This window comes from Pangasianodon hypophthalmus, chromosome 25 (assembly GCF_027358585.1).
Source record: "Pangasianodon hypophthalmus isolate fPanHyp1 chromosome 25, fPanHyp1.pri, whole genome shotgun sequence".
Taxonomy (NCBI): Eukaryota; Metazoa; Chordata; class Actinopteri; order Siluriformes; family Pangasiidae; genus Pangasianodon; species Pangasianodon hypophthalmus.
Genome location: NC_069734.1, coordinates 14,775,341 through 14,802,982, shown reverse-complemented (window position 1 = coordinate 14,802,982; position 27,642 = coordinate 14,775,341). Strand labels below are relative to the sequence as shown.

Genomic DNA, 27,642 nt, shown 5'->3' with positions numbered 1-27,642 from the left:
AGGACCAAAAAAGGAAGATGATAAGAATACTACGGTATAAAGCATTGCAATAAATGAATACGTTCGTGGAAAGTAGTGGCAGGGGTCAAAGCAAGGAGGCAAGGGACATCCGGAAAATGTGTTAGCACGTAGTTGGGAGTTACGGAACACACGATATATGAGAAAGAGCTCACCTATTCTCTTTCATACACACCACACAGAAAAAAACACACAAGGTGACTGAGAGACGCTAGACACAGATCTACGCTTGCTCATCTGCTAAGGGTAGAAAATTCTCACCTTAAATTGCAATCCACTCATTCCACTTCCTTTTAATGCTCTGCATTTCTTGAACGTTCGGGAGTTTTTTTTAACATCATCGTAAACATACATATCACCCACATAAGTGCTCAGTGCATTTATTCATTATTTACTTATCCGCTGTTTAAATTATTGCATAGTGTTAACAGGATACACATCCCTCCAATAGATATACAGTAGATTCTCAAAAAATAAAGCAAATGATTGGTATGGAAGAATGGGAAAAAAGATTAGCACTGACTATCCAAAGAGGGCCATTCCAAAGATGCCAAAGAATGAATCTAACTGAAAAAAGGAAAATAAGAAGGAGTTTAATTTAAAAAAAAAAAACACTTTGAATAAATACATCGATAAACTTTCAAGCAATCTTATCCAATCAGGAAATTCATAAGAAGTGATTCAATACAGAAGATAAGCAGACAAATGAGTACACAAGCAGCAGCAGAAATACACTGTAGCAAACAGCAGCTGAGGATGATGTACATAAACAGCTGTAAGGCATTATAAACATTCCCATAATGAAACAGTTTTTTTTCATAAAAGCATTGAAATGATACTCGTATGAAACATATGTACAGAAATAATGTCTGTTCATCATAGCGAGAGAGTGGAACCGGGTAAGATTTATTTTAAGTTGAGGTATTGAGGGAGAACATCATCCCAGAACTGTCGCGGCTCCTGAGACTCAGAGTTCGACCGCCGCTTCCTAGCTGGACCTTTTTTACTCTTTGAGGCCTCTTGCTTTGAAATAAAAGATGCCTTTTCCTTTCCTTTTCGTTTCTTCTTAGGTTCTTCTTCTTCTTGTTCTTCTGCAGCTTCCTCTTCCACTTTCCCGTCATGTTCCTCCTCGTCTTTATCCTCTTGGTCTCCCTCTTCTTCTTCATCCTCGTCCTCTCCTGCTTGCTCACCTCCTTCCTCCTCTTCTTCAGCCTTCCCTGCTTCACTCTCTTTATCTTCATTCTCTTCATTCTCCTGCTCTGATTCTTCGACTACATCTTTCTCTGCTTCATTATCTTCACCTTCTTCTTCTTCTACTCCGCTTTCTTCCTCTCTATCACCGCTCTCCTTTTCCTTTCCCTCACTGTCCTCCTCTTCATTGTCTGGTTCTCTTTCCATTCCCTCCTCTTCTTCCTCACTCTCTCCCTTTCCTGCTTTACTCTCCTCCTCATCTTCATCACTCTCCTCTTCCTCACTCTCTCCCTTTCCTGCTTTACTCTCCTCCTCATCTTCATCACTCTCCTCTTCCTCACTCTCTCCCTTTCCTGCTTTACTCTCCTCCTCATCTTCATCACTCTCCTCTTCCTCACTCTCTCCCTTTCCTGCTTTACTCTCCTCCTCATCTTCATCACTCTCCTCTTCCTCACTCTCTCCCTTTCCTGCTTTACTCTCCTCCTCATCTTCATCACTCTCCTCTTCCTCACTCTCTCCCTTTCCTGCTTTACTCTCCTCCTCTTCTTCATCACTCTCCTCTTCCTCACTCTCTCCCTTTCCTGCTTCACTCTCCTCCTCTTCTTCCTCACCCTCCTCCTCTTCTTCCTCACTCTCTCCCTTTCCTGCTTCACTCTCCTCCTCTTCTTCCTCACCCTCCTCCTCTTCTTCCTCGCTCTCTCCCTTTCCTGCTTCACTCTCCTCCTCGTCTTCCTCACCCTCCTCCTCTTCTTCCTCACTCTCTTCCTTTCCTGCTTCACTCTCCTCCTCTTCTTCCTCACTCTCTTCCATTCCTTCTTCACTCTCTTCCTCTTCTTCCTCACTCTCTCCCTTTCCTGCTTCACTCTCCTCCTCTTCATCACTCTCTTCCTTTCCTGCTTCACTCTCCTCCTCTTCTTCCTCATTCTCTTCCATTCCTGATTCACTCTCCCCCTCTTCTTCCTCACTCTCAGCCTTTCCTGATTCACTCTCCCCCTCTTCTTCCTCACTCTCTTCCTTTCCTGATTCACTCTCCTCCTCTTCTTCCTCACTCTCTTCCATTCTTGCTTCACTCTCCTCCTCTTCTTCCTCACTCTTATCCTTTCCTGCTTCACTCTCCTCCTCTTCTTCCTCACTCTCTTCCATTCTTGCTTCACTCTCCTCCTCTTCTTCCTCACTCTTATCCTTTCCTGCTTCACTCTCCTCCTCTTCTTCCTCACTCTCTTCCATTCCTGCTTCACTCTCCTCTCCTTCCTCACTCTCATCTTCTTTCTTACTCTCTTTCACTCCTTCACTTTCCTGCTCTTCCATCCAACTCTCCTGTTCTTCTTTCTCACTCCCACCCTCTGCCGTGTCTCCCTCTGCCTCACTTTCATTTCCACTTTCCTCTTCATCCTCTGTCTCTTTTTCCTCTTTCCAGACAGACCCATTCTCCTCTTCGGAACTATTCTTTTCTTCTTCTCCTCCTTCTTCCTCTTCACTTTCATCCCCCTCACCATGATCCTCCTTCGTTTCATTAACACTTTCAGATTTAGAACGTTTACTCTCTTCCTCACCTTCCTCCTCTTCTGGCTCACTGCTCTGGCTCTCTACCTCTCCAGTCGATTCTTTACTGCTCTCTTCTTTACTGCTCTCTTCTTCACCATAGCTCATTATGCTTTCTTCCTCTTCCTGCTCCACATCCTGAGTCTCACTCACTTCTTTGTCCTCTCTTTCCTCCATAACATGACTGCTCTCTTCTTCCTCAGGCTCTGTCTCAATCTCTTTTCCTTTCTCAGACTCAGTCTTACTTTTCTCCTCTTTCTCCTCTCCTTCGCTCTCCTCGTCTTCGTTCGACACTCTCCGAGTCGTGTCATCTTGCTCTTCGCCATCATCGTCCGTTACCTGGCCAACACTTTTACTTCCTTCTTTAGCATGTTCCACAGTGCTGCTCTTCCTTCCTTTCGCCAATCTTTCACTGTCTCTACTCTCATCCTCCTTTTCTTCCTCCTGTGATAACTGACCAATCTCATCCCCCTCACTCTGTCCTCCTTTATCTTCATTTCTCTCCTCAGACCGATACTGAGACATGTTCTTCTCAGTTTCCTCATCTGAAGCCACAGGTACAGGCATTACATTAATGGTAACCGCTGTCCTTTTGCTTACATTCTTCTCTGGCTCCTCACTGATAGAGGCAGCATTTGAAAGACTCTGTTCGTCCAGTGTGTTTGAGGAGCTGACAGATGTTACTCGGGACAGGAACTGGCTGGACGCTACCTCCTTCAGAAGACGCACAGGACTCTCAATTGGCAGGTCCTCTGTTAGTGATGTCACCCCCAGGAGAGAGCTTGGCAGTGTGTTCTCTGATTGTGAACTTGCGCTGTCTGTTGAACTGGCTGCTGCTGCTTCAAAGTCCAGCACAAGCCCTTTACTTTTCTTTTGTGTGTCCACTTTGCGCTCAGGTTTGGTAGACCGGGTCTTCTTGGTTGGTACCTCTGCTTGATTATACTGTTCACTACTAGTGCTGCCATCCCATGTTTTTACATCTTGCTCAATGGTATTGTCCGGTAATTTGCTTTGCACAACTATCGGCTTGCTTTTCACTTTCACTACTCTGCGTTCAGACTCTGCAGGTATGTGTTTCACCTGTGTGATTTGAACAGAAACCTCTCTAGGCAGCTCTTGCCTCCTTTCCTCAATGGCTTGTCGCTGTCTTTTGTCCACTGACCTTGTTTTGGATCCTGCTTTGTCTAAATCCCTTTGTCTAAAATGTTTAGGCTTTTCTTCTGATTTAGAAACGTCTTTCTCACTCGCTGTCTCAACGTTACTTGAATATGCTTTTACCTCAGACTTGCCTAAGTCCTTTTGACCTGGCTGGGCTTTAGCTTTAGGCTTAATCTCAATTAGTTGGCTTTGCAAGTCAGGCTTAGACTTAGACTTTGGCTGGCTCTTGGTTTTAGCTCTATGTTTCCTCTCTGTACGCCTTATAAGCCTACTTTCCTTCACAGCATTCCCGTTATCACTGTCCCAGCTCTGGGAACTTTGGTACGGAATGCGGGGGTGTTGACTTTCCCCACGCTGTGATTTGCCACCGTGACTTCTTAGTAACTCGGTAGGCAGGGCCTTGCATGAACTAAGCCCTGCCCACCCAGTATCAGAGGCAGGGTCTTGTATAAGCTGCTCCACCACCTTACTGCGCTTTTCCCCAGCTTTAACCTTCTTCTATCCAAGCCCCCGGCAGCAGAAGGGAAAATGAAAGAGTGAGAATTGAGTGAACATGCAGTGCAGGAAGAATGAGTGCAGAATAAACACAAAGATGAAAAACATCGAATAAATAAATGCTATAGAGTGAGTTAAAGAGAGATCCATGCTAATGGGGAGAACGTGAGCGTTAAAATGAGACCTGTTCGTTAGACCTTAAATAGATACATAGATAGATAGATAAATAGATAGATACATAGCCTTAACTATAGCTTAATTATATTTAATCCCTACAAAAATTCCAATTTTCTGGCTTGTTAGAATTGTATGGTCATGTCACAAGAATTGGCAGTGGCTTCTCCATGGCAATGTAAACAACAGCAGTGTTGGAAAAGAGGGTAGAAATAATATTTTGTCCATACGTCTACAGTGATGGAGCTCAAGTGGAAAAATAACCTAACATAAGCTTGTCTGTGTGCTCACTGAAGGGGTCGAGCACTCAGCGGTGTATCGTTCTCTTGTTGTATGCCACACATAGACTCACCTACTTGTGGAGAATATGATGATGGACGGCTCATCTGATTATATCACTTTTATCCATCTCTGTAGACTAATATAATATACCTCTCTATGTAGTTGATGATGGATTGCTTAATTGTATTATGCAGAACATCTGTCTGGAAGCATCATTATTCCTTTATATATATATTTAACATATTAAACACCACTCAGATTCAATCCACTGCTTACCTTCTGAACAGGAGACAAAGTAATAGTCTTCTCACCAGGATCCATCTTCATTACATGAGTCTTTTAAAGCAGGAAAAAAAAAACATGAAAATCCGACACCAGCATTTTCCCTTTCAATCATACTCTACTTATGTATAATCATATCTATCATCTATCATAGCATACACACTGCACTTAGAATACTAAAGATAAAAATATTTAACATTTAATATAAACATTCCTTTTTGTACTCACTAAATTTAATAAATCAGCAGTTTCTCCCAAATCTTTCACACTTTCATTATCCTCATAGTTTTCAACAGGAGTCTTCCCATCTACTTCATGTTCTTCTTTGACCTTGCCTAGCAAAATACATATATAATGCACAAAGCTTTCAGACACATCAGTGTTAATTAAAGTATTCAATACTTTCAAAAGCCTTCAATACCATTGTTGCTGAGAAGGCCATTCCTCTGGAAGCCATTTGTGGTTCTCTTGATTAGTTGTGAGGGTAAAGTCTGACTAGAAGCAGGCAGAGACACATTAAGGTGACCTGAACTAAGAGGTGGAAGAGTCCGGAACATCATCCCAAACTGCTCTGGAGAGCGCTCCTAAAAAAGAGGAGACACGATGTGTATTAGAGATTGCATCTATCCGATTCCCAGGATCAGAATCAGAAAAACAACAAAGAAAATTCTAAAGGATTTTCTTGGAACTGGAAATGTTTACACATAATCCGTACCCACATTAGAAATATGCTTGTATTTTTGGTTAGGATTGATTTTATTATATTTATACTTTATTATATTTTTTATATTTGCCATCTAAGTGAAAGAGTTTAACCTGTGATTTTAGCCATGTATTTTTCCTGTTTATAAATATAAAAATATATCGTTTAAAGCTTAGTAGGTAAATGTCAGACAGAAGTAGGAGTGGTGATGGTTATAGTTATCGCACCATCTACCATCAACCAATCTTATATTAGTTATTTTGACATAAAATACCTTCATGACAGTTCCACCCAAAATGATTAAAATAACATGCTAGTAACAAGGCAAAATGCCATTTTCTCGTCTTTTTCTCCCTGAACTGTATACCTCCAGTACAGAAAAACACAGCAGCTGGTAAAATGTTATTAATTATACTAAGAGACATGTTCATTTGATGTCTGGGGCAGTTAAATATGTAGTATTACTTAATCTTTCATGAACATCATGAACATCATTATAGCATTGGAACTTTCATAAATGTACATGTATATAAATGCCATAGATATTGCACATGTACATATTCAAATAGAACTCTAGCATACGTATGTACATACACCCAGATCTATTTTATTGCTTCTATTTTATTATTTCTATTGTTTCTATTATTTCTATTGTATAGGTATTTATGGAAATTCTTTTCTTTTCCTTGATGTTACTCCTCCTACTTTTGCTGCTGTGTCAACTTGAATTTCCCCTACGAGGGATCAATAAAAGTACATCTTGTCTTATCTTAAAATATTTTGGTCTGGGTTCAAATCTGATGTCCATCCTGTAACTACTCCTCAACCTTCCTAGGTAAAACTCTATGAGGTTAAGCTAATTGCTTCTACTAATGAGCACTAATTCACTGATAGCAACATAATCATTAAAATTAGATGTTACAATTGACTCACCCTCTCCCTGCGTCTGTCCCGGGCTGAGAGACTTCTGTTCAGACCGTGTCGAGACTCCGCCTCTCTGAGCAGCTTCTCCAGATGGTCTTCAGTCACATCATCGTCCTCTAGGATCACATCTTCTGACCTTTTGAGCCGAGGTTTAGCCAATACTACCATGTGACACCCACCACAAGTAACCTAGGAAAAAACAAACAAACACAAGTACAGAGTATATGCTTTATGTATAACGATAAAATAGCTTGTAGGATTTAGAGGACTAGTTAATGAAACCCACAGCTTGCACATTATATTTGAGGAATCGTGGACAAAGTGTTGGTTTGAATTGGTTGGCAAAGTACTCCTCTCCTAGAGCCAGTTTTCCGTGACGGCCATCGCCAAACGTGTAGAGAAGTCCACTCTCTGAAATGAACACATTTAATTTTAGAATAAGAGCATTCACTGCATGATTACATTCCTACAAATAAACAGCATATTTTTCAACACAGGAATATATGGTGCAGTAAATGTACATCTATTTCACAATTTATACTTAAAAAAAAATCAAAACAAACTTCTATTTCACTATTTATCTACAAAAATTCCAGGATGTTAATAGTGAAATGAACCAGAGAAAGAGAAGGCATAGAACTTATTAGAGACTATTTATATCACATTTAGAAAGAACGATGCAACCTTTTGAACTGATATCATTTTGAGGGTTTTTTTTCATGCTTATTATCTAAACATAAATAATTTTGATCATTTTTGTTTATTTAATTGTGATAATGAAGGAACTAATGTGAAACCTAGCACACTAAATGTCTTGTCGTTGTAAATTAAATTTCTTTGTTTTCATCATTTTGACATAAGGACATGCAAAATTTTGACACTTACTGATGAGCACAAATCAAGGGAGGATTAAACACAATCAAAGTTTGTGTGTGACTTTTTGGTGAATCTGTATTTTTTTGGCTTTAATTATGCTTTTAAAACAACCATGAAATATTATTTTATGAGCATTAGTTACATTATTCTACATTACACATCACACATTAATGTAAGGAATGATGGTGACAACAACAACGACATGCAGTAGCTCTAGAACAATAGCGCTAAAGGAATATTAATGAACCACATAGAAATTACATACAAATTGAATAGATGTCATATGAAAAATAAAAAAGACTGGTATCACAAAATAGAATAATTAAGGAATAAAACACTTGGGGTGCTCTTTTATATGAAAATAACCAAGGACAGGGTAGTGTGATGCTAGTGGGATGCACAGTCCACACGCACACACTCTCCCCCGCGCACCCACCATCACCCCTAGAGAAGATGCACCTGCCCCCCTCATTCTGCTCCCCATCATCGGCATGCCCTTCGAAACAGTAGGACTGGACCTTGTGGGACCACTGGTGAAATTGGCCTAGGGACAAGAGTATATTCTGGTGATCATAGATTACACCACCTGGTATCCCAAAGTGCCACCCCGAAAGGCCACATCATGAAAAATCGCCAGGGAGCTCATCCTCCTCTTCAGCCGCGTAGGGATCCCTAACGACCTACTGACTGACCAAGGCATGCCTTTTGTTTCGAAGTGTCTGATCAAATCAGGATGTCTGTATACCATCCACAGACAGATGGCCTTGTTGAAAGATTCAACCAGATGAAGAGAATGCTGTGTCAAGCGGTAGATGAGGAACAGAGGACCTGGGACCTCCTCCTGCCCTATGTCCTGTTTGTAGTATACAAAACTCCACAAGCCTCCACTGGGTTCACCCTTTTTGAACTGCTGTTTGGAAGGACACCCTGGGGACTGTTAGACATGGCAAAAGAGGCCTGGGAAGAATAACCCTCCTCCTTTCACTCAGCCATTGAATATGTTCAACATATGCAAGACTATAATCAACCGCATAGCTCCATCGTGAGACAACACATACATTTTTGCTCAGCTTTCGCTTCTCCTATATGTAATCGACCTGCCCGACCCCATGAGTTCCAGCCTGGTGACGGGCATGCTTCTTTTGTTAGCCAGTGCCAACGGTAAGTTTCTAGCCAGCTGGCAGGGCCCCTATACTGTCAACGAATGGGTGGAACCAGTGAACTACCATCTGAAACAGCCAGGTAAGATAAAAGACACCCAGCTATGTCATTTCAATTTGATTAAAAAAATTGATTGAACCTGTCCCTTTGCTCTCAGCCTTTGCTGGTTTCTCCTCAGAAACACCCAGGCGCGCCTTGGTCCAAAGGGGGGAGACTTTACCCCCTCACAGAGGCAAAAACTGATGGAATTGGTGGATCAATTTGCTGACGTATTCTCAAAGGACCCGAGGCACACAGCTGATACAACATGACATCAAGACCCCATCCAGAGTGGTGATTTGGCAGTGGCAGTCCCAGAGGCCCACTGCCAGGCTATTGAGGATGAAGTGGCCTAAGATGCCATGGGATGTAATTATTGAAGAGTCTGCCAGACCCTAGTCCAGCCCAATCACAGTGGTTCCCAAACCCCGATGGAAGCCTAAGGGTCTGCAATGACCTCCAAAAACTGAACTAAGTATCAGAGTTTGACAGCTACCCCCTTTCCTCAGCGGACGACCTGGTGGAGTGTCTGGGGAGAGCCCACTTCCTCTCCACCCTCAACCTTACAAAGGGATACTGGCAGGTGGCCCTGATCCCAGAAGCAAAGCCCAAAACCACATTCAGCACATACAGCAGTGGCCACTGGCAGTACCCGTGTCTCCCTTTTGGGCTCCACAGAGCACCTGCAACATTGCATAGATTCATGGACAATGTCCTGCAACAATACCAACGATTCACAGCAGCATACTTGGATGACGTCATAATCCACTCACACACATGGTCAGACCACTTATTCCATCTGTGGGAAGTCTTAAGCAAACTCTGATGGGCAGGACTAATGGTGAACCCATTAAAGTGCCATAAGGGGCTGACCGAGGCACAGGACCTGAGCTACCGCGTTGGCCAGGGGCTGTTGAAACCTCACGAAAAGGAAATCGAGGCAGTCAAAGAATACCCATGACCCTGGCACCCCGATCTCCCAGAACTCTGACGGAGAAGAACACCTGGTCTTGTAGAAAACTGACCCCCACAGAGCGGCGCTATGCTGCTGTGGAATGAGAAGTCCTGGCCACAAAGTGGTCCATTGAGGAGTTGCTGTTCTACCTCTCGGGCAGACATATCACCCTGGTCATGAATCATGGCCCCTTGGATGGCAAAAGCTAAAGATAACAATGCCTGTACAACCCGGTAGTTTCTCTCATTGCAGGGCTTCTTGTTCCAGTTGCAACAGCGAGCAGTAGTACACCACGGCAATGCAGAGGGTCTCTCACGAAGGTACGGACTCTGGGAGAAGCCTTTCCTCCTCACTCTCCTCTGCCCTTTCCCGCATCTTGTAAATAAAAAGGAGCCCCACTGAGGGTTGTTAACCGCCATCTCTCTCTCTGTGTGCCTGTGTTCCGCCTGCCACTGCTGAGAGATGCTACTACAGTGTTTATTATAAATCTTTGATTAAGTGGACTGTCTGTGTAAGTTGTTACTATAGAAACAATAACATATTAGAATGAGTGCATTAATATAAACCTGTTTATACAGCTAGCATGACCAATTTAACCAATCAAATTAGAGAATTCGACAGCACTGTGGACATAAGCTGTAAAACAGAAAATAGGTAGTAACATACCTGAAGGTAAAAACACACAAAAATAGTAAAGGCAAAAAAAGTCAAAGGAATGCTAAATAAAAATCTGTGTTTACAGACGTAGCAGCACATGGCTTAGTAGACAAGCAAAGTTTTGGTGACAGCACAGTGACAGAACCTTTGCAGTACCTGTGAGAACAGCACTGTGATTTTCTCCACATGCTATGCTTTTTACTCTTCCCTTGCGGAAATGTTCCACCACTCTCGGCAAACGGGACTCAAAGGTGAAGGTGCCATGCCCCAGCTGGCCAAACTGTCCCAGGCCAAAGGAATACAGATATTTCTCTGAGTACAATCACAAACACACAAACACATCAAGGATCAGCAAAAAGTACAGAGTACAATGAATAACAGTACACGGAAAGGAACTCAGACAGGCCATAATTAACAGATGACGTTCACATAACAGACGATATTCACTAAAATACAGTAGTGAGTGTCAGGTACCAGTCTATGTACTGTCTGTTGGGATGACTACACATGCTACATTTCTAAATCAAGCATATTTTTGGCACAGCTCTAGAAAAAGGGCTGCTTTCCACTGTCATTTCTTCAGTGTCACTTTTTGCGTCAGTACAGTTGTAGTACCTGTGAGTGCCAGCGTGTGGCCTCCCCCGCATGCCACCTGCAGCACCCGCTCACAGATGCCCTCCACTTGCTGAGGCACTTTGTGATTGGGCACCTGTGCTGTGGACAATCCCAGCTTCCCACTGTCTCTCTCTCCAAAGGTGAATAATGCCCCGTCGTCTGGAACGCACAATACGACTGTTACTTAGCAACTAGCTGCAGTATGACCTGTACATTTCATTCTTTCAAGTTAATGATGCATTATGCTGTGCACCATAAGCCACTGAAGGCCAGTGAAATGATGTTAGCAGTAATGGATCATGAGTCACAGAGATAGAAATAATGCTGAAAAGCTTGACCAGTGCTTTTTCCACACATATTAAGTAAGAAATAAAACACAATGTTGATATAGAAAAATAATCAATGACTGGGTGGTTAGGGAATTGTTACCTCAGCAATTTGCTGACAATTACAATTTTTAATTTAGTAAGGAACTCTACAGTATGTCATATAGTAATGTAAATAAATATCTCCTTACAGAAAACTTCAACTTCTTTGTTAGATATCACATATTTAATGCATTTATTATTAGTCCTAAATTATGTGACACACCCACCAAGCCCCTTTGAATGAGCTGTTACTATAGAAATAATGTTATTGTATTTGAATGAGCAAATTAATATAAACCTGTGATTTGACTTAGAGCTAGAGCTACTGTTAAAGCTGCTGTTATAGGAAACTAATCAATGCCTTCTGGCCAGGCAGGAAACTAACTGCCGCATCTCTATTGGCATCCAGCATATAAAAGATTTTTAAATACATTTTTTGTTCGTCATCATCAAGTCATAACAAGTACGCTAAGATGAGTTTACCTGTTACAAAAGCAGAGTGGTAGTAACCACAGGAAATCCACGTCACCCGTCTCCCTACATAAAGTTCACGTGGAGTGGAAGTCCCTTCCTCCTTTCCCAAACCAATCTGCCCTTCTGAGTTATCGCCCCACACATACAGCTTCCCGTCCTCTAGAAGAAGACAATAAAAAGACAGAACCTAACTCAATAAACTGAAGGAGGAATTCCGCAAGCTTTTAATATATCTAATAGAAAACAACTGAAGTATCACTTTGTATAGGAAATGCACTTATTGAAGATGAATGAGAAGGATTTCTACTATTTTAGAATAATAAAGAAGACATTAACATGATGAAATAGCACATGTGCACTTATGCAATGATCAAGAATTGTGTTTTATATTCTTCATGAATCTTTCAACTGGCTAGTTCACAGAAGAACCTCCTGTCCTGCACATTTTAGTGTTTTCATTGCTCTAACACACTTCAACTCAGGCTGTTAATAGCTGATTAATTGAATCAGGTGTCTTGGGCATAGGAAAAACACTAAAATGTGTCATTGAATCAGTGTAATTAAATCAGGATGTTTCCAGGAAGCCTCCACTGCACAGCTGCTTGTTGAAGATGTACTGTATGTAGTCAAGCCTTGTCTGGTGTAAAGGAAATGTGAGCTATTTAGGAGCCAAAAGAGATTTATTGTTCAGTTAAGCCAAATGATCTGATGCACAGAACAGAGATGAAATTCCCCTCACTTCTGTGCTCGCTGATGCTGGTTTCTATGACGTTTACATGGATTTGGTTATAGCAAATTATAAGTCTTCCCCATCACAAAGCCCTCCCTTGATTAGCTAAATGTAGAAATTGTGAGAATTTCTGATCATGAATATCGAGAATTAATATGTGAAATAAATAATTTGAGACAATCCATAGAAATAAGTCATACATCACTTACAGTTAAGGAAGCTACCTCAGTGTGATCAACATCCTGGACATTTTTAACTGCTTTTTAAAATTCATTTTATTTAAAATTCATTTTACTTTAAATATAATATATTCTCATAATGGGACATCCTGTGATATGACATTGCCACACCTTGGTTTGTACTGAAATATCTTCTGTGTAACCTAATATGGGATGTCATACATGCCGCCAAGGTTTCAATCCGTTTTCATTTTTATAAGGATATTTCTAGACTTTGAAGCACTCAATTTTTAGGCAGGACTCAAATTTAGAAATACTGTCATAAATTATTATACTGTATGTCTAATCAAGTACTTAAACAATTTACAATATGTTAATACGTGTGTTATTGGGCTTAGACTTAAATTTGACCTGGGTCACAATTTTCAAGACTTGTACTTTAACTTGATCTCACTTAAATATGAGTTAACTTGACTTGTATTTTAGTTTATGAGGCTTAATGCATGGTCCTGCTTTGACGTGTAAAACTACGTAAACAATTGCTTCTTCGACATTAAATAACATTACTCAAACTATTCCAACTACTTCACTTGGACTCAGCTTTACTAGCAGTTTAGGGACCTTTAGACTTGACTTGAATATGAAAGTGAGATGACTCAGGTTTGACTTATGAGTAAGAGATGATTTACAGCATCGCTTATTAGCTTGTTTGCTTATCACTACATTAGTCAGAAGACTTCAGGATTTAAATCTCTTACGCGTAATAGCAGCCGATGTGTTGGAACCAGCTGCGAGCATCTTGATTGGTCTATGTTTGGTGAAGAACTCCACCAGCTGGAATGAAGTTCTTTCCACGAAGTCTCCAAGACCGAGCTGGCCTTCATTATTCCCACCTGCTGCGTACAGGTTACCGCATGCTGCAAACACAAAGGAGATTACTGTCACACACTCCTCTCTGAAATAATACTATATTTCTGGGGTCTGTTTCTGCATTTACATTGTGGGCCTTGATATTGTGACACGAATCCGATTTTTTTTCCTGCCTGTTTACATATACATAGGACCTGACCCATATACACTAGCCATTCCACTTTAATAGGAACACCTATACACCTGCTTATTTATGTAGTCATACAATCAAGAACTTCAATTAATGTTCACATCAAATATCAGAATGGGATCAGAATGATTTCTGTGACTTTAACCGTGGCATGGCTGTTGGGCTCCACTCCTGTCAGTTGACCCACCTGGTCTTTTTCCAGTCTTCAACTGTCCAGTTTCAGTGAGTCTGTGCCCATGATAGCCTCAGATTCTTGTTCTTGGCTGACAGGAGTGGAGCCTGATGTGGTCTTCTGCTCTTGTAGCCCATCCACCTCAAGGTTTCATGTGTTGTGCACTCTGAGATGCTTTTCTACTCACCACGGTTGTAAAGAGTGATTATTTGAGTTACTATAGACTTCCTGTCGGCTGATCTCTCTCATCAACAAGGTGCTTCAGTCTGCAGACCCTCCGCTCACAGGATGTATTTTTGCGCCATTCTGTGTAAACTCTAGAGACTGTTGTGCGTGAAATTCCCAGGAGATCAGCCGTTTCTGAAATACTCAAACCAGCCCATCTGGTACCAACAACCATGCCACCATTAAAGTCACAGAGATCACACATTTTTCCCATTCTGATGTTTGATCTGAATATTAACTGAAGCTCTTGACCTGTATGAGCACGATTTTTTTGCATTGCGCTGCTGCCACATGATTGGCTGATTAGATAATTGCATGAATGCAGGTGTACAGGTGTTCCTAATAAAGTGGATGGTGAGTGTATATTGATAAGACAGTTTATTTCATCTGGACTCCAGTGATGCCCTCCATGATTAATGTGTGTCATTCGAATGTGAAAAATCCAATCTGAGCTGTTTACACATATGCAACAATGTCCAATCTGTGTCCGAACTCAGTGAAAAAATTGGAATAGTTTGGTTGGCAATTATATCCAAACGTTTTTGGATGTTAGCAATGCAAACACAACCTGCACCATGTGCTTCTCTACTGATATACTAAATTGGATGAGGTGTAAAATACTTACATGTGTAAACAAGTGTATGAGTTCTTCCACAAGCGACAAGCTTGACTTTTTCAGATTTCAAGGCTTGAACAAAAGATACAGTTTCATGTTAGTTTCAAAAGGTGTGCGAAAACCATTCTGAGACTTAAAAAAACCCCACAAAGATGGTGACTGTGCATGCGATTTGCCATAACACTGAAGAGACGATTTAGAGATATGCTGCTCCACTTAAATTTACACATCAATTTTATGTCCACAAAGCAGCTTTACTGATGTCTGGAAGTAGATTTATATTTAGATCTCTAATTAGTAAGCTAGAGGTGACAGTGGTGAGGAAAAACTGCCCGAGAAGTTATGAGGAAGAAACTTTGAAAGGAACTCATCCTCTTCTGAGTGACCCTGGATAGTGGGATTAAATGTGTGTTAAAAGGATGTTCTGTATGTGCAGATTGTAAATAAAAGTCCTGAGATGAACACAGGACAGTCTTTAGGATTATAGCAGCAGTTCTTAGACACACATTTACAGTATCCAGGTGAGATTATCCATTAAAAGATGAGTCTTAGGCATATACATTTTTGTGAATTACAATTGTTTTTGAGTATCCATGTTAGACCTCCAGCAACAGCAGTAGCTGGGTCACATTTTTACCAAACAACAGAACTGATATTTTACTGTAGGTTCTTCAAAGCCTGGAAATGTTATGTCTGTTTTGCGTGTGTGCCGTGTGTGTGGGTGCTAATGGATTTAGCAGACACGGACTGCACTGCGTCCCCATGCTAAAGGAAAAGAGTGCAATTTACCTTTAACACAAGTAGGTTTATTCACACTGATCTTTTCGCCCAGGCCTAACTGTCCCCAGTTATTACTGCCAAACATGAATAATTTTCCATTCTCTACATAGGAGAGAAAAACACAGATTAATACAGAGTGCTTAATGACATTGGATTTGGTACACAATGGATTTACTGTATAATAAATGGCAAAAATGTTTTTTTTAAAGCACTATTAACATCAGAATAGATTCCCAGCATGTTAATCATACCTGTAATTAGTGCAGTGTGTTCATCTCCACATGCTAGCTTTAAAGGGACGTCATTTTTCAACCAGAACTTGCTGGGAACATTATCTGCAAATTTACTCTTGCCAAAAGTGAACACAGCTCCCGTTTCTGCCACAAAACAAGAAAAGAATTCAATAAACTATAAAGTCTTTAATCTAGTCAACCATCTCAGGCTTAAGTGAAGTTTACCCTTTTACTCGACTACTTAATCTGAATGGTTTAATAAATTCACTGTGAGAGAATGTCAGAGAAGTGATAGAGAGAATATATATTTAATTATGTACGATTCACTTATATATTTCATTTTTATTTTATTATATGCAATCTTAGGTTATTTTTCCCTTCTTTTTAACTTTCAGATATTCTTTTATTACACCCTAGTATAGTGCACTAATCATAATTATTTTACAGCGCACTGTCGTGTACTCGCAGCTACACTAATGATTAATACTCTTAGAGTGTACTAAAATGGAAAAACTGTTTTAGTAATATTCTTTAACTTGGAAAAAAAACAGTATTAAAACCTGAAACTAATTGTGTAAAGTGTACTTACTTGCAAAAATAGAAGTACTGAAACATTGTTATGCTCGAAATATACTATAGTGTATGCATTTTACTGATGCATGTACACTCACTGTCCACTTTAACAGGAACGCCTGTACACCTGCTCATTCAGCCAGTTATCTAATGAGCCAATCACGTGGCAGCAGCACAATGCATAAAATCATACAGATAAAAGTCAAGAGCTTCAGTTATTTTTCACATCAAACATCAGAATGAAGATGTACAGGTGTTCCTATTAAAGTGGTTAGTGAGTGTCGAGTGAAATGAAAATATATTTATAATTACAAATGCACTTTCAGTATATTAGAAATGCACTTAGAAATTATTATTAAATTATTAATTATTTATTAAATTTAGTAATATTAAATTATTATTATTAAATTATTAAATTATTAAATTAAATATCTATTCTTCAAGTTTAAATAACCAAAAACATGCCGTAAGATATGCACTAAACAAACAATTGTATTACCAATAATGTATTACCATTATGGCATTCTATACTATAAATGTACAGTATATGGCCACACGTTTGTGGACATTTGACCATCACACCCATATGTGGGCCTTCTTCAAACTGATGCCACAAAGCTGGAAGCACACGATTGTCTAGAATGTTCCTTCACTGGGAACTATGTTCCCTGTGCACAAAGCGAGCTCCATGAAGACATGGTTTGCCAAGTTTAGTTTGAAAGAACTCCAGTGTCCTGCACAGATCCCTGACCTCAACCCCACTGAACACCTTTGGGATGAACTGGAACTCCGACTGAACCCCAGACCTCCTCATCCAACATCAGGGCCTGATCTCACTAATGCTCTAGTGGCTGAAAGAGCAAATCTCCACAGCCACGCTTGAAAATCTAGCAGAAAGCCTTCCTACTTATGCACATATGGGTGTAATGGTCAGGTGTCCACAAACTTTTGGCCATATAGTGCAACTCCCAACATCATAAGCTCTAACCTTCCTAAGAGAAAGCACTGTTTTACCAGAAAGCTTGTGCTTAGTACAGTGTTCCCAATATTCATATTACCTGCCCTGGGGGTCAATAGCAAAGCTACCAGGGCAAGAATATATTTAAAGTGTCTTCAAATACAGATGGAACCTAGACAGCTATCACTGGTTATGAACAAATATAAATTTCACAGAATATTGCATGTAAATTGATGTGAAAAGCTCTAATGTGCTTTAAACATTATACATATGTCAACAGACCAACTCACAGATCACATGAAATCCTCACATGAAACTCATTATGTCAACTTATCTCTATGTATAACTCATAACTTAAGAAGATAAAATTTTTTACAGATTTTAAATAACCGTAACTGCCCTGAGAAGAAGTCATTTCAAACATCATGCACAAACTAACCGGCTTATAAAAGTGTAGAAAATGCAGTGAACAAAACACCATTTGTTTTAAAGCAGTAGTTCTAGGGCAATTCCAAATTTATGAGTATATCAAATCAAAATTAAATAATTGTTCAAAGATTTATAATTAAATAGTATTTTGATATAGCATTTATACACCTTTTTGTAATATCAACAAATTCATTTTCTAAAAATCTACTTTTTATACTTTTTTAAAATATAAAAACTAGTTTTGTTAGTGTTCTTAAATACATTGCCAAAGTAACTGTTATTTTAAACATATTTTTTAATAATATACAAATAAATACAAAAATAAAAATAAAAATAATGAGAGAAAGAGAGACACAGAGAGAGAGAGAGAGAGAGAGAGAGAGAGAGAGAGAGAGAGAGAGAGAGAGAGAGAAGGGGGCGTGGCTTGGTTGCCCCTAGCAACGCACAGAAGCTACTTTTCATCTGCTTGAAATAAATGAGAGCTCTTTACACAGTAGCAGAAGGGACAGTAAAAACTGAGTTATTATATTGTGCGTTTTCATGATTTATATTTTATTCTCTATCCTCTGCCATTAGATTCTCTTCTTACCTAAATTTCTTATTCTTGTTATCTAACGTTACACTGTCAATACAAATAGAAAGACTAATAGCTTTGGGACTTTGCGCTTGCTATCCTGCTATTCTGAAACTGTAATGTAATAATAACTGTAAAAAAATAATAACTATTATAATAATATGTTCATTTGTAAAGCAAACCTACCAGGTATCTCATCCTCTGCGTCTCCAGCCATCTCTACGGTAATCAGCTTATTACATTGGAGCCCAAGTTAAAATTCAATTCCGGTTCACATGAGTCTAAAAACGTCACTTCCTGTTTACGTGCAGCTCCTTAAAATACCAATTGCGTATTATTATTATTATTATTTTTATTATTGTTATTAGTGTTGTTGTTATTGTTGTTGTTGTTGTTATCCTTCGTGTATTTTTCACCTCTTGAATTTTATGGGTTTTAAACATCCACTTCCGGTGTGGTTGTGGTGAACCCGCTGGTGTTCCGTCCTCGGCTCAGAGAGGACCTTTCTTTCATGATGAAATTGAATTTTGGATAAAAGCGCTATGGAAGCGTTTTTCATTTCCTACTTCATTTTTTTGTTTGCTTTTTCAAGATGAGAAGCACCTGAACATTTCAGAGCGGCGCTTGGCTGCGTTATCATCTTCCTGTTTGTTTTTACAGTCTTTCTGCCATAACAATAATGGAAGGAGTGCTGTACAAGTGGACTAATTACATGACAGGTAATTAATTACAGAGCAGGAGGAGGTGCGAGGCTCTCATGTCTATAATCTCATGTCTATAATCTCATGTCTATAAAGAGCTAAAAAATGCACATATATATATATATATATATATATATATCCATCCGAAATATAATAGCCTGATCTATCTATCTATCTATAATTCAACTAAAGAACATTATTCTACCTATCTGTCTATCTGTTTGTTTCTCTCTCTCTCTCTCTCTCTCTCTCTATATATATATATATATATATATATATATATATATATAAATATACATATATATATAAGAAAAAAAAAAAAAATATATATATATATATATATATATATATATATAAGAACATTATTCTACCTATTTGTCTGTCTATTTGTCTGTCTGTCTATCTATCTATCTATCTATCTATCTGTCTGTCTGTCTGTCTGTCTGTCTATCAATCTGTCTTTCTATGATTGGACTGTAAATAGTTTTATAGGTATCTAAGGGCACTTTCACACCTATTAGTCCAGTTGCTGAGTCTGAATCAAAGCGAAATTTGATACTTTTGCTTCGTTTGCTGTTTGGTTTGTTTTCTCACTGCATGTAATTACACGAACCAAAAATAAAATAAAAAGTCTGGGGGTGTGTAGGGCTGAAAACACAGTCATAAACCTTGACGGAAAAAGTAAACAAATGTTTATCAAGTAAGTGGAAATCATAAAAATCACCTGAGCGCTGAGCTGGAGTGCAGTGAATTACTAGATAATTACATAAACTAGTTTCAGACATTTTGTGGGTCGCATCAACTGTTTATTTTCTATTTTCGTTTGTCAGTCTGAATCTCCAGAACACTTCTGCAGCTGTGTCCTGTGGCTCAGTTTAGCAGCTCACGTCTGCAGGGAAATGTCACCTGTAATCGAAAATCCATGCCGTGTTTGGTTCTTCTTCCTGCAGTTGGGTCGATTCAGAGTCGAATCATTTTCGAATCAAATCACTGTCACAGTCGTATCACTGAACTCGAATCAAATCGCTGTCACAGTCGAATCGCTGAACTCGAATCGAGTCGCTGTCACAGTCGAATCGCTGTACTCGAATCGAGTCACTGTCACAGTCGAATCGCTGTACTCGAATTGAATCGCTGCACTCGAATTGAATCGCTGCACTTGAATAGAATCACTGCACTTGAATCAAATTGCTGCACTCGAATCGAATCACTGTCACAGTCGAATTGCTGCACTTGAATCGAATCGCTGCACTCGAGTCAAATTGCTGCACTCGAATCGAATCGCTGCACTCGAATCAAATTGCTGCACTCGAATCGAATCACTGTCACAGTCGAACTGCTGCACTCAAAACGAACCGCTGTCACAGTCTAATCTCTGCACTCAAATCGAATCACTGCACTCGAATTGAACCGCTGCACTCGAATCAAATCAGTGTCACAGTCGAAACACTGCACTCGAATCAAATCACTGTCGCAGTTGAAGCACTGCACTCCAACAGCACTGGAGTGTGATTGAAACCGGACTGAGACTAACTAGGTCTGCTTGGTCCAATCAGAACCACACCAAAGAGGAAAACGCACCAGGGTTGGACACTGCATTACACAAATTACCTGCAGTATTTTTTGAAAAAAATTTATTCTGTCTTGTAGGATGGCAGCCACGCTGGTTTGTGTTGAACAATGGAATCATTTCATATTACGACTCACAAGATAATGTGTGCAAAGGCAGCAAGGGCAGCATAAAGATGTCAGTGTGTGAAATTAAAGGTACGACACTTTAAACAATTATGGCTAATAAATATTTATAATCATACTTCCTGTGCTACACAGATGAACCATTTATGTTAAAAGTGCAGCCTGTTAAGCATAAGCTGGTTCAGTTTGGTTTATTTTACTTCTTCATTCCTGTAAACCAGTTCACCCTACTGATAATACCAGACTGGAGCTGATCATACCAGGAGAGCAGCATTTCTACGTGAAGGCTGTAAATGCAGCCGAGAGACAGAAATGGCTGGTGGCTCTAGGAAGCTCGAAGGCTGGGCTTGCTGACACAAGAACCAAAAAAGAGAGAGGTCTGAGATTCTTGTTTCCTAAGCCACATTTTACACGTCCAACTCTCCAACTCTGTATGCTTTGCCTCACCTCATTCTGTGGTGTCGTTACATGCATGAAGTTTAATCCAGCATGGATTGTAAAAGCGAGGTGGTTATACTCATCTCTTGCAGAATTAACAGAGACCACCGAGTCTTTGAAAACCAAGATGTCAGAACTGCGTCTGTACTGTGACTTACTAATGCAACAGGTTCACACCATTCAGGAGTCGGTGGAGCAGGAGGGAGACCATGCCGAGGTCAGTCACCTCACACCATACGGTTGCATTTCAGTTAAAGCAACATGAGAATGCTATCATAGATGCTTTTTCGTTCTATTAATTTGTTAACTGGTAAATTATATTTCCATAGCGCTGCATATTTTCATTAGTAAAAATAAGCTTCTGTGACCATTTCTATTTGTTATACTGCTGTTTATAAGGTCAGGTCCATAAGTATTTGGACAGTGACACAATTGATCCAGTTCCATTGGCAGCCATACTTGCCCATGCCATAACACTGCCTCCACGTGTTTGACCGATGATGTGGTATGCTTTGGGTCATGAGCCATTCCTTTCCTTCTCCATACTCTTCTATTGGCATCATTCTGGTAAAAGTTAATCTTGGTTTCATCTGTCCAAAGAATCTTGTTCCAGATCTGGGCAGGCTTTTTTTTTTTTAGATGTTTTCTAGCAAAGTCTAATGTGGGCTTTCTTTTCTTGAGTGTTACCAGTGGTATGCATCTTGAGGTAAACCGTCTGTATTTACTTTTATGAAGGCGTCTCTGGATCATAGACTTTGACAGTGATACGCCTGCCTTCTCAAGAACGTTCTTGACTTGTCTAGATGTTGTGAAGGGGTTTTTCTTCACCAAGGAAAGAATTCCAAGATCATCCACTTTAGTTGCCTTCTGTGGTCATCCAGGCCTTTTGGTGTTGCTAAGCTCACCAGTGCATTCCTCCTTGTTAAGAGTGTACCAAACTGTTGATTTGGCCACTCCTAAAGTTTCTGCTCTCTCTGGTGATAGGTCTGTTTTGTTTTTTCAGCCTAATGATGGCCTCCTTCACTTGCATCGACACCTCCTTGGAACGCATAGTGAGAGTTCCCATAAACAGCTACCAACTGCAAATTCACCACTTGGAATCAACTCCATACATTTTATCTCCTTAATTTGGCATGAAATATGGAGGAAACAGGCCACATCTGGCCATTACACTGCTTATCAGTCAAGTGTTCTGTTACTTTTGAGCCTGTGAAAATGGAGGTTATGAAAATTATGAAAATTGTGTCACTGTCCAAACTCTTATCGACCCGACTCTGCTATGCTTATAAGTTCTTGTTGATTCGGATGTTTTTCCAGACGAGGAATGAGGCGTCGTCTTTACTGAGCGCCACATGTAATACCTTCATTCAGACACTGGAGGAATGTATGAAGATTGCTAATTTGAAGTTCCAGACAGACATGCTGCAGTCGAGTCCTTCGGACCCACTGATGTCACCTGTCTCCCCGTCTCCCATCCAAATGGCCAGAGTGAGGACTTAATTTTACCTGCTATAAACGTTAACTAGAATAAAACCGAATATCTGCTTTAACTATGGAAACAACCAGCATTTGTTTTTTTTTATACAATTATACCATGATGAGAATAATAATGTAATGTAATTATATTATTTAATCACTGTAAAAAAAAAAATTGTGTTTTTCCCCTCTTCTTCACTGAGTAGATGAAACGTTCCATCAGCCATCCAGGCACATATAGCTATGACAGGTAACAATATTCTGAGACATCCACAACGCAAGTTTATTTTGTGTGTTTATTGCGTGTCTCAGTGTGGCCACATCCCTGGACACTCAACATCTTGTACCTTTTCTCAAGGTCCAGTGCGCCGATGGATCACAGGTCATCACAGAGACGCACACGGACGCACTCAGATACGGAGGCTCTCAGTGACGGTGGTGCAGAGGAGATGGAGCGTGAGTCACCGTGCATGAACACACACACACACACACACAAAACCACAGAGACTGCTAACTGCATGTCACTGAAAATACATACCCATTTGCAAGCACTATTTTGCTAACGCTTTATAATAACCTCGGCATATGATGTGGTTACAGGCCTTTTTTTTTTTAGATGATATGTAATCATGATATGTAATCATTTACTCTTGTTTAAAACCTCATATGCAGAATTGAATTAATTTGTTGTAAAAATTATTTTGAAAACCCTTTCCTGCAGTATTAATAATTATCTTTAAAGGCATTTTACAGTACTAGTGTATTATGAGGATCATACAATAGTGTTTTATTCCACTTAGACCACAGTAATTTTGCCAACAATTGCAATTTTATTTTTAATTATTGAAGAACAAGACTTTGTATGTTTTTATCCATTTATAATTACATTTATTGTTGTGGAACATCTATGAAACAAGATAGTTTCTGTTATCACTTATAAAAGCTATCAACAGTCATTTATATACAGTCAGGTCTGGAAGTATTTGGACAATGACAGAGTTTTTGTGATTTTGCCTTTATACACCACCACAACGGATTTGAAATAAAACAATCAAGATGTGATCGAACCCAGTTCCATTGGCAGCCATACATGCCCATGCCATAACACTGCCTCCACCATGTTTGACACATGATGTGGTATACTTTGGATCATGAGCTGTTCCTTTCTTTCCCCATACTTTTCTCTTCCCATCATTCAGCTAAAGTTAATCTTTGTTTCATCAGTCCAAAGAATCTTATTCCAGAACATGGGAGGCTTTTTTTTTTTTTTTTTTTTTTTTTTTTTTTTTTTTTTAAAAGATGTTTTCTGGCAAAGTCTAATCTGGCTTTTTGAATGTTACCAGTGGTTTGCACCTTGTTGTAAACCCTCTGTATTTACATTCATGAAGGTGTCTCTTGATTGTAGATTTTGACAATGATACGCCTACCTTCTCCAGAGTATTCTTGACTTCTGTTGATATTGTGAAGGAGTTTTTCTTCACCAAGGAAAGGATTCTGCGATCATCCACTTTAGTTGTTTTCCGTGGTCTTCCAGGCCTTTCGATGTTGTTGAGCTCACCAGTGCTTTCTTTCTTTTTAAGAATGTACCCGACTGTTGATTTGGCCACACCTAAGGTTTTTGCTATCTCTCTTATAGACTTATATTGTTTTTTCAGCCTAACGATGGCCTCCATCACTTGCATTGAGATCTCCTTGGACTTCATATTGGTAGCTCCAGTTGAACAGCTGCCATATACCAACTCAGTACCTGATATCAACTCCAGACCTTTTATCTGCTTCATTTGTCTTGAAGTAACGAGGGAATGGACCGCACCTGGTCAATTAACTTCTTGTCAGTCAATTGTCTGAATACCTTTGAGCCCCTGAAAATGGAAGTACTTTGCTTAAAATGGCTGTAATTCCTAAATGGCAAATGCCATATTTTTGTGGAACCTCTTAAAATAAAGCTGAAAGTCTACACTTCGATCGCATCTTGATTGTTTTATTTCAAATCCACTGTGGTGGTGTATAAAAGCAAAATCACAAAAACTCTGTCACTGTCCAAATACTTCCGGACCTGACTGTAAGACAAAAAAAAATGCAACTCGTTAATAAGAAACCATGACCTCGGCTGTTCTCAAGACCTTCCCATGGTGGAAAATCTACTGCCATTGACACTGGAGACTCCTTCCATATATGTTAAATAAACCTCTCCTTACAGAAAGCTTCACTCTATCAACAATTCTACATTTTTCTTTGTTAAAAAAAAGGAAGTTTTTATCATTTTTTTTTTATGCCTTACATTATGTGGAGCGTCCACCATCCAAGTCGCTGTGAATGAGTCGTTACTACAGAAACATATTATATTCTGAGATTTAATAATAATTGGTATAATTGGTATAAGTGGTATAATAATTTATTCTTTGGCGCTTGATCTAAAACAAACACTGTTTATGCCTTACGCATAGTATCGAATAACCTATAAATGTTAGTACATAATTAATACATTTTGGTTCATGGGTAGATTGTTTCATTTTAACATGATTTAAAAAAAATGGCCAATTAATGCCTTATGTAGTGAGGCCATTATTAAACTCCATATTTATTAATTATTATTTGCATATGGGTTATTACTAACTTACCAACAGTGTTAGATGGTTTGTAAACAAATCGTAAACACATCACTTATTAATGGCTTGAATTGAATGTTATTATGAAGCATTTTTATAAAGCAGGTTTCATTATCATAGTTCACGTCAAGATATTAATGAAAAATGTTGTTTAAGTGCTAAACTGTCTCGCATGTTAAAGAGAAGGTTCAGTTGACATTCAAGGCAGGTGCTTTCGGTGTCTTTCCAATTTTCCCTTATGTCTGTTTCTCACCCGAAAAGGTCCTGTGCTGTTTCCCAAAGCCAGTGTAAACGGTGACACCGCACCAGTAATTCCTGAAGAGATCGGCACGGGGACGTGTTTAATAATGGAAACGGACACTCCGGAGTCAGACTTGTCACTCTGAGCGCAGATTTTTCGGGGTTACACGAGCAGGAGGAAACGTGCTGATGTGCAGCTACTGTTTGCAGCTCCGCATTACTGATGTTTAGGAAGTATTATTTCCCTCAGTGAAGAATTTTGTTGCACTTTAATAAGAAAATGACAGAAAACAAAGTTTGAATGTTTGTATTTTTTTTTTTTTCCCCAGATCTCTTAAATTGCTTTGTTTTCCAGATAAATGTTGTTTTGTTTGTGACACACGAGCCCATCAGTGAAGAGAATAGAAATCCACTTTGGATTTCACAAGTGACATGTAGCCTTTTGTGAGGAGAACCTTGATGAATAAGGTTTTAGTTACAGTGCCAAGTGAGTGGCAATATTGTGAGTGTACTGACAGTAAAGGGTAATTTTTTTTTTTCCAAAATTTCTGTATAATTTGCTGAGTGCAAAGTCAATACTGATGTACTAAAACCTCTAAAATGTTACAAATATGTTGCCTTAGGGGCTGTTTTTACAGTAAGAATTTCATCTTTGGTTCTCACCGGGACCCATTTGTGCCTATGCCATTTGTGTTGGTTATGTAGCATATAGTTTGCTAAATTACATGGTGCATCAGTATGGAAAAAAATAATTCTTTAGATTTGGCACAATAAATCGAAGCATATAGAACCGCCCTTTTTACCGCACTCCAAACCGTAGTTTGGAGAACAAACAAAATGGCTCTCGCTGCGCTTTAGTCCCTGTCACAAATGTTGTTTTAAGAAAATGTATCTAACCGAGCAAACACTGAGCAAATTATGCTGACATTTTGAAAAATCTATGGACTTTCCCATTTCTTTTATGCTTTACTTTTGCTTTGTTGTGCACTTGGCATGCTCCAGTGTTTATGCAGTTATTATGCAAATACACACTTTTTTTTATTTATTTATAATAAGTTGCCAGATTTTAGCAGTCATTTCCCCCTATATACATCATTTTGCCTTAAAATTGATTCTTCGCATGGAGGAATTTGATGTGTTAATATATTTAATGTAGGAAAAAAAAAATGCATTAAAAGTATATGGGATGATTGTTTTTTTTTTTTTACTTTTATCTAACATGTACCTTGCATTACTGCTGAACTTTCTGCCTGATAGTGAAACGGAGAGAGCGAACTGCACATTGTTTACCACAGCTAGGCAAATCCAGCTTTAACTCCATTACCCTGCTTTCCACTGTCTGCTTCCACATTTACTTATTGGATTATCATTTCTGGCTTATAATCTTTCCCCAAAAAGTATTGGGGGAAACTAAATGATTATATGACAGCGCAGAAGAGTGTTTTTTTTTTTTTCTTTTTTTTTAAGAGTTCTGGTTGACAATTGCAAGAATGAACATTACAGAATAAATCTATTTTCAACTGAATCAGCAACTTTATGTAATGCTCAGCTAAAGCAGAACAGAAACAGAAAGATGCAACCCGATGTGCTCTTCCTTCCTCTAACATTGATTTCTTTTATTTTATGATTTTGTAATATTTAGTAAGGCACTCTTACAACAGCTTCAAGAGAATAAAGTAGTTTTTGGAGCATAATGTACTTTTTTTTTTTTTTTTGGATTTGCATTTCGCACTTTTTTCCATTCACATCTTTTTTTAGATTCTCATATATAAACTGCTTAACATGTGGTAAAAATGAGTAAAACAAAGCAGATGAAAAAGATAAATGAGTAAGGAATAAAACAGGAAGAGGGAAATAATCAATAATGGTGTGGTGCAAAGCAGAGTTACTGTAACAAAGTTTATTTTCCAATAACAAATGCAGTGTTTTCTTCCTCTTATCCCTATTATCACAGTAATTTGCCAAAACATTTTTATTAATTAATCATTAATCATCATACTTTTTATCCATTTATAGTTACATTTAATGTTGTGGAACATC

At 39.1% G+C, this 27,642-nt stretch overlaps 2 protein-coding genes across 3 annotated transcripts; one reads left to right on the top strand and one right to left on the bottom strand.

Annotated features, from left to right (window-relative positions):
• On the bottom strand, positions 1-18,756 carry rpgrb (retinitis pigmentosa GTPase regulator b). The gene is made up of 14 exons (XM_034299468.2): positions 18,630-18,756; positions 15,928-16,053; positions 15,686-15,778; positions 14,906-14,968; positions 13,582-13,740; positions 11,924-12,073; positions 11,073-11,231; positions 10,614-10,769; positions 7,056-7,180; positions 6,779-6,958; positions 5,564-5,726; positions 5,371-5,477; positions 5,137-5,196; positions 1-4,407 (listed from the first exon to the last, which is right to left on the bottom strand). The coding sequence occupies exons 1-14, from the start codon at positions 18,658-18,660 to the stop codon at positions 925-927; spliced, it is 5,055 nt and encodes a 1,684-aa protein (XP_034155359.2). The 5' UTR covers positions 18,661-18,756; the 3' UTR covers positions 1-924.
• Positions 18,757-18,892: 136 nt separating this feature from the next.
• Positions 18,893-27,296, top strand: plekha3 (pleckstrin homology domain containing, family A (phosphoinositide binding specific) member 3). 2 transcript variants are annotated; one of them, XM_026947772.3, is made up of 8 exons: positions 18,893-19,162; positions 20,795-20,911; positions 21,061-21,216; positions 21,370-21,494; positions 22,595-22,765; positions 22,960-23,003; positions 23,112-23,209; positions 25,624-27,296. In XM_026947772.3, the coding sequence occupies exons 1-8, from the start codon at positions 19,123-19,125 to the stop codon at positions 25,746-25,748; spliced, it is 876 nt and encodes a 291-aa protein (XP_026803573.1). In that variant the 5' UTR covers positions 18,893-19,122; the 3' UTR covers positions 25,749-27,296. The 2 variants fall into 2 exon arrangements, with proteins under 2 accessions (XP_026803573.1, XP_053085481.1); XM_053229506.1 differs by lacking the exon at positions 25,624-27,296 and adding an exon at positions 24,409-24,743.
• Positions 27,297-27,642: the final 346 nt, after the last annotated feature.

Coding starts and splice junctions, on each gene's coding strand:
- plekha3 (XM_026947772.3), top strand. CDS start 19,123: ATGGAAGGAGTGCTGTACAAGTGGACTAATTACATGACAG. Junction 21,217..21,369: donor AAGAACCAAAAAAGAGAGAG/GTCTGAGATTCT, acceptor CATCTCTTGCAG/AATTAACAGAGACCACCGAG. Junction 23,210..25,623: donor TGGTGCAGAGGAGATGGAGC/GTGAGTCACCGT, acceptor TCACCCGAAAAG/GTCCTGTGCTGTTTCCCAAA.
- rpgrb (XM_034299468.2), bottom strand. CDS start 18,660: ATGGCTGGAGACGCAGAGGATGAGATACCTG. Junction 16,054..18,629: donor CGCAGAGGATGAGATACCTG/GTAGGTTTGCTT, acceptor GTTTTGTGGCAG/AAACGGGAGCTGTGTTCACT. Junction 14,969..15,685: donor TAAACCTACTTGTGTTAAAG/GTAAATTGCACT, acceptor CTTTTGTTCAAG/CCTTGAAATCTGAAAAAGTC.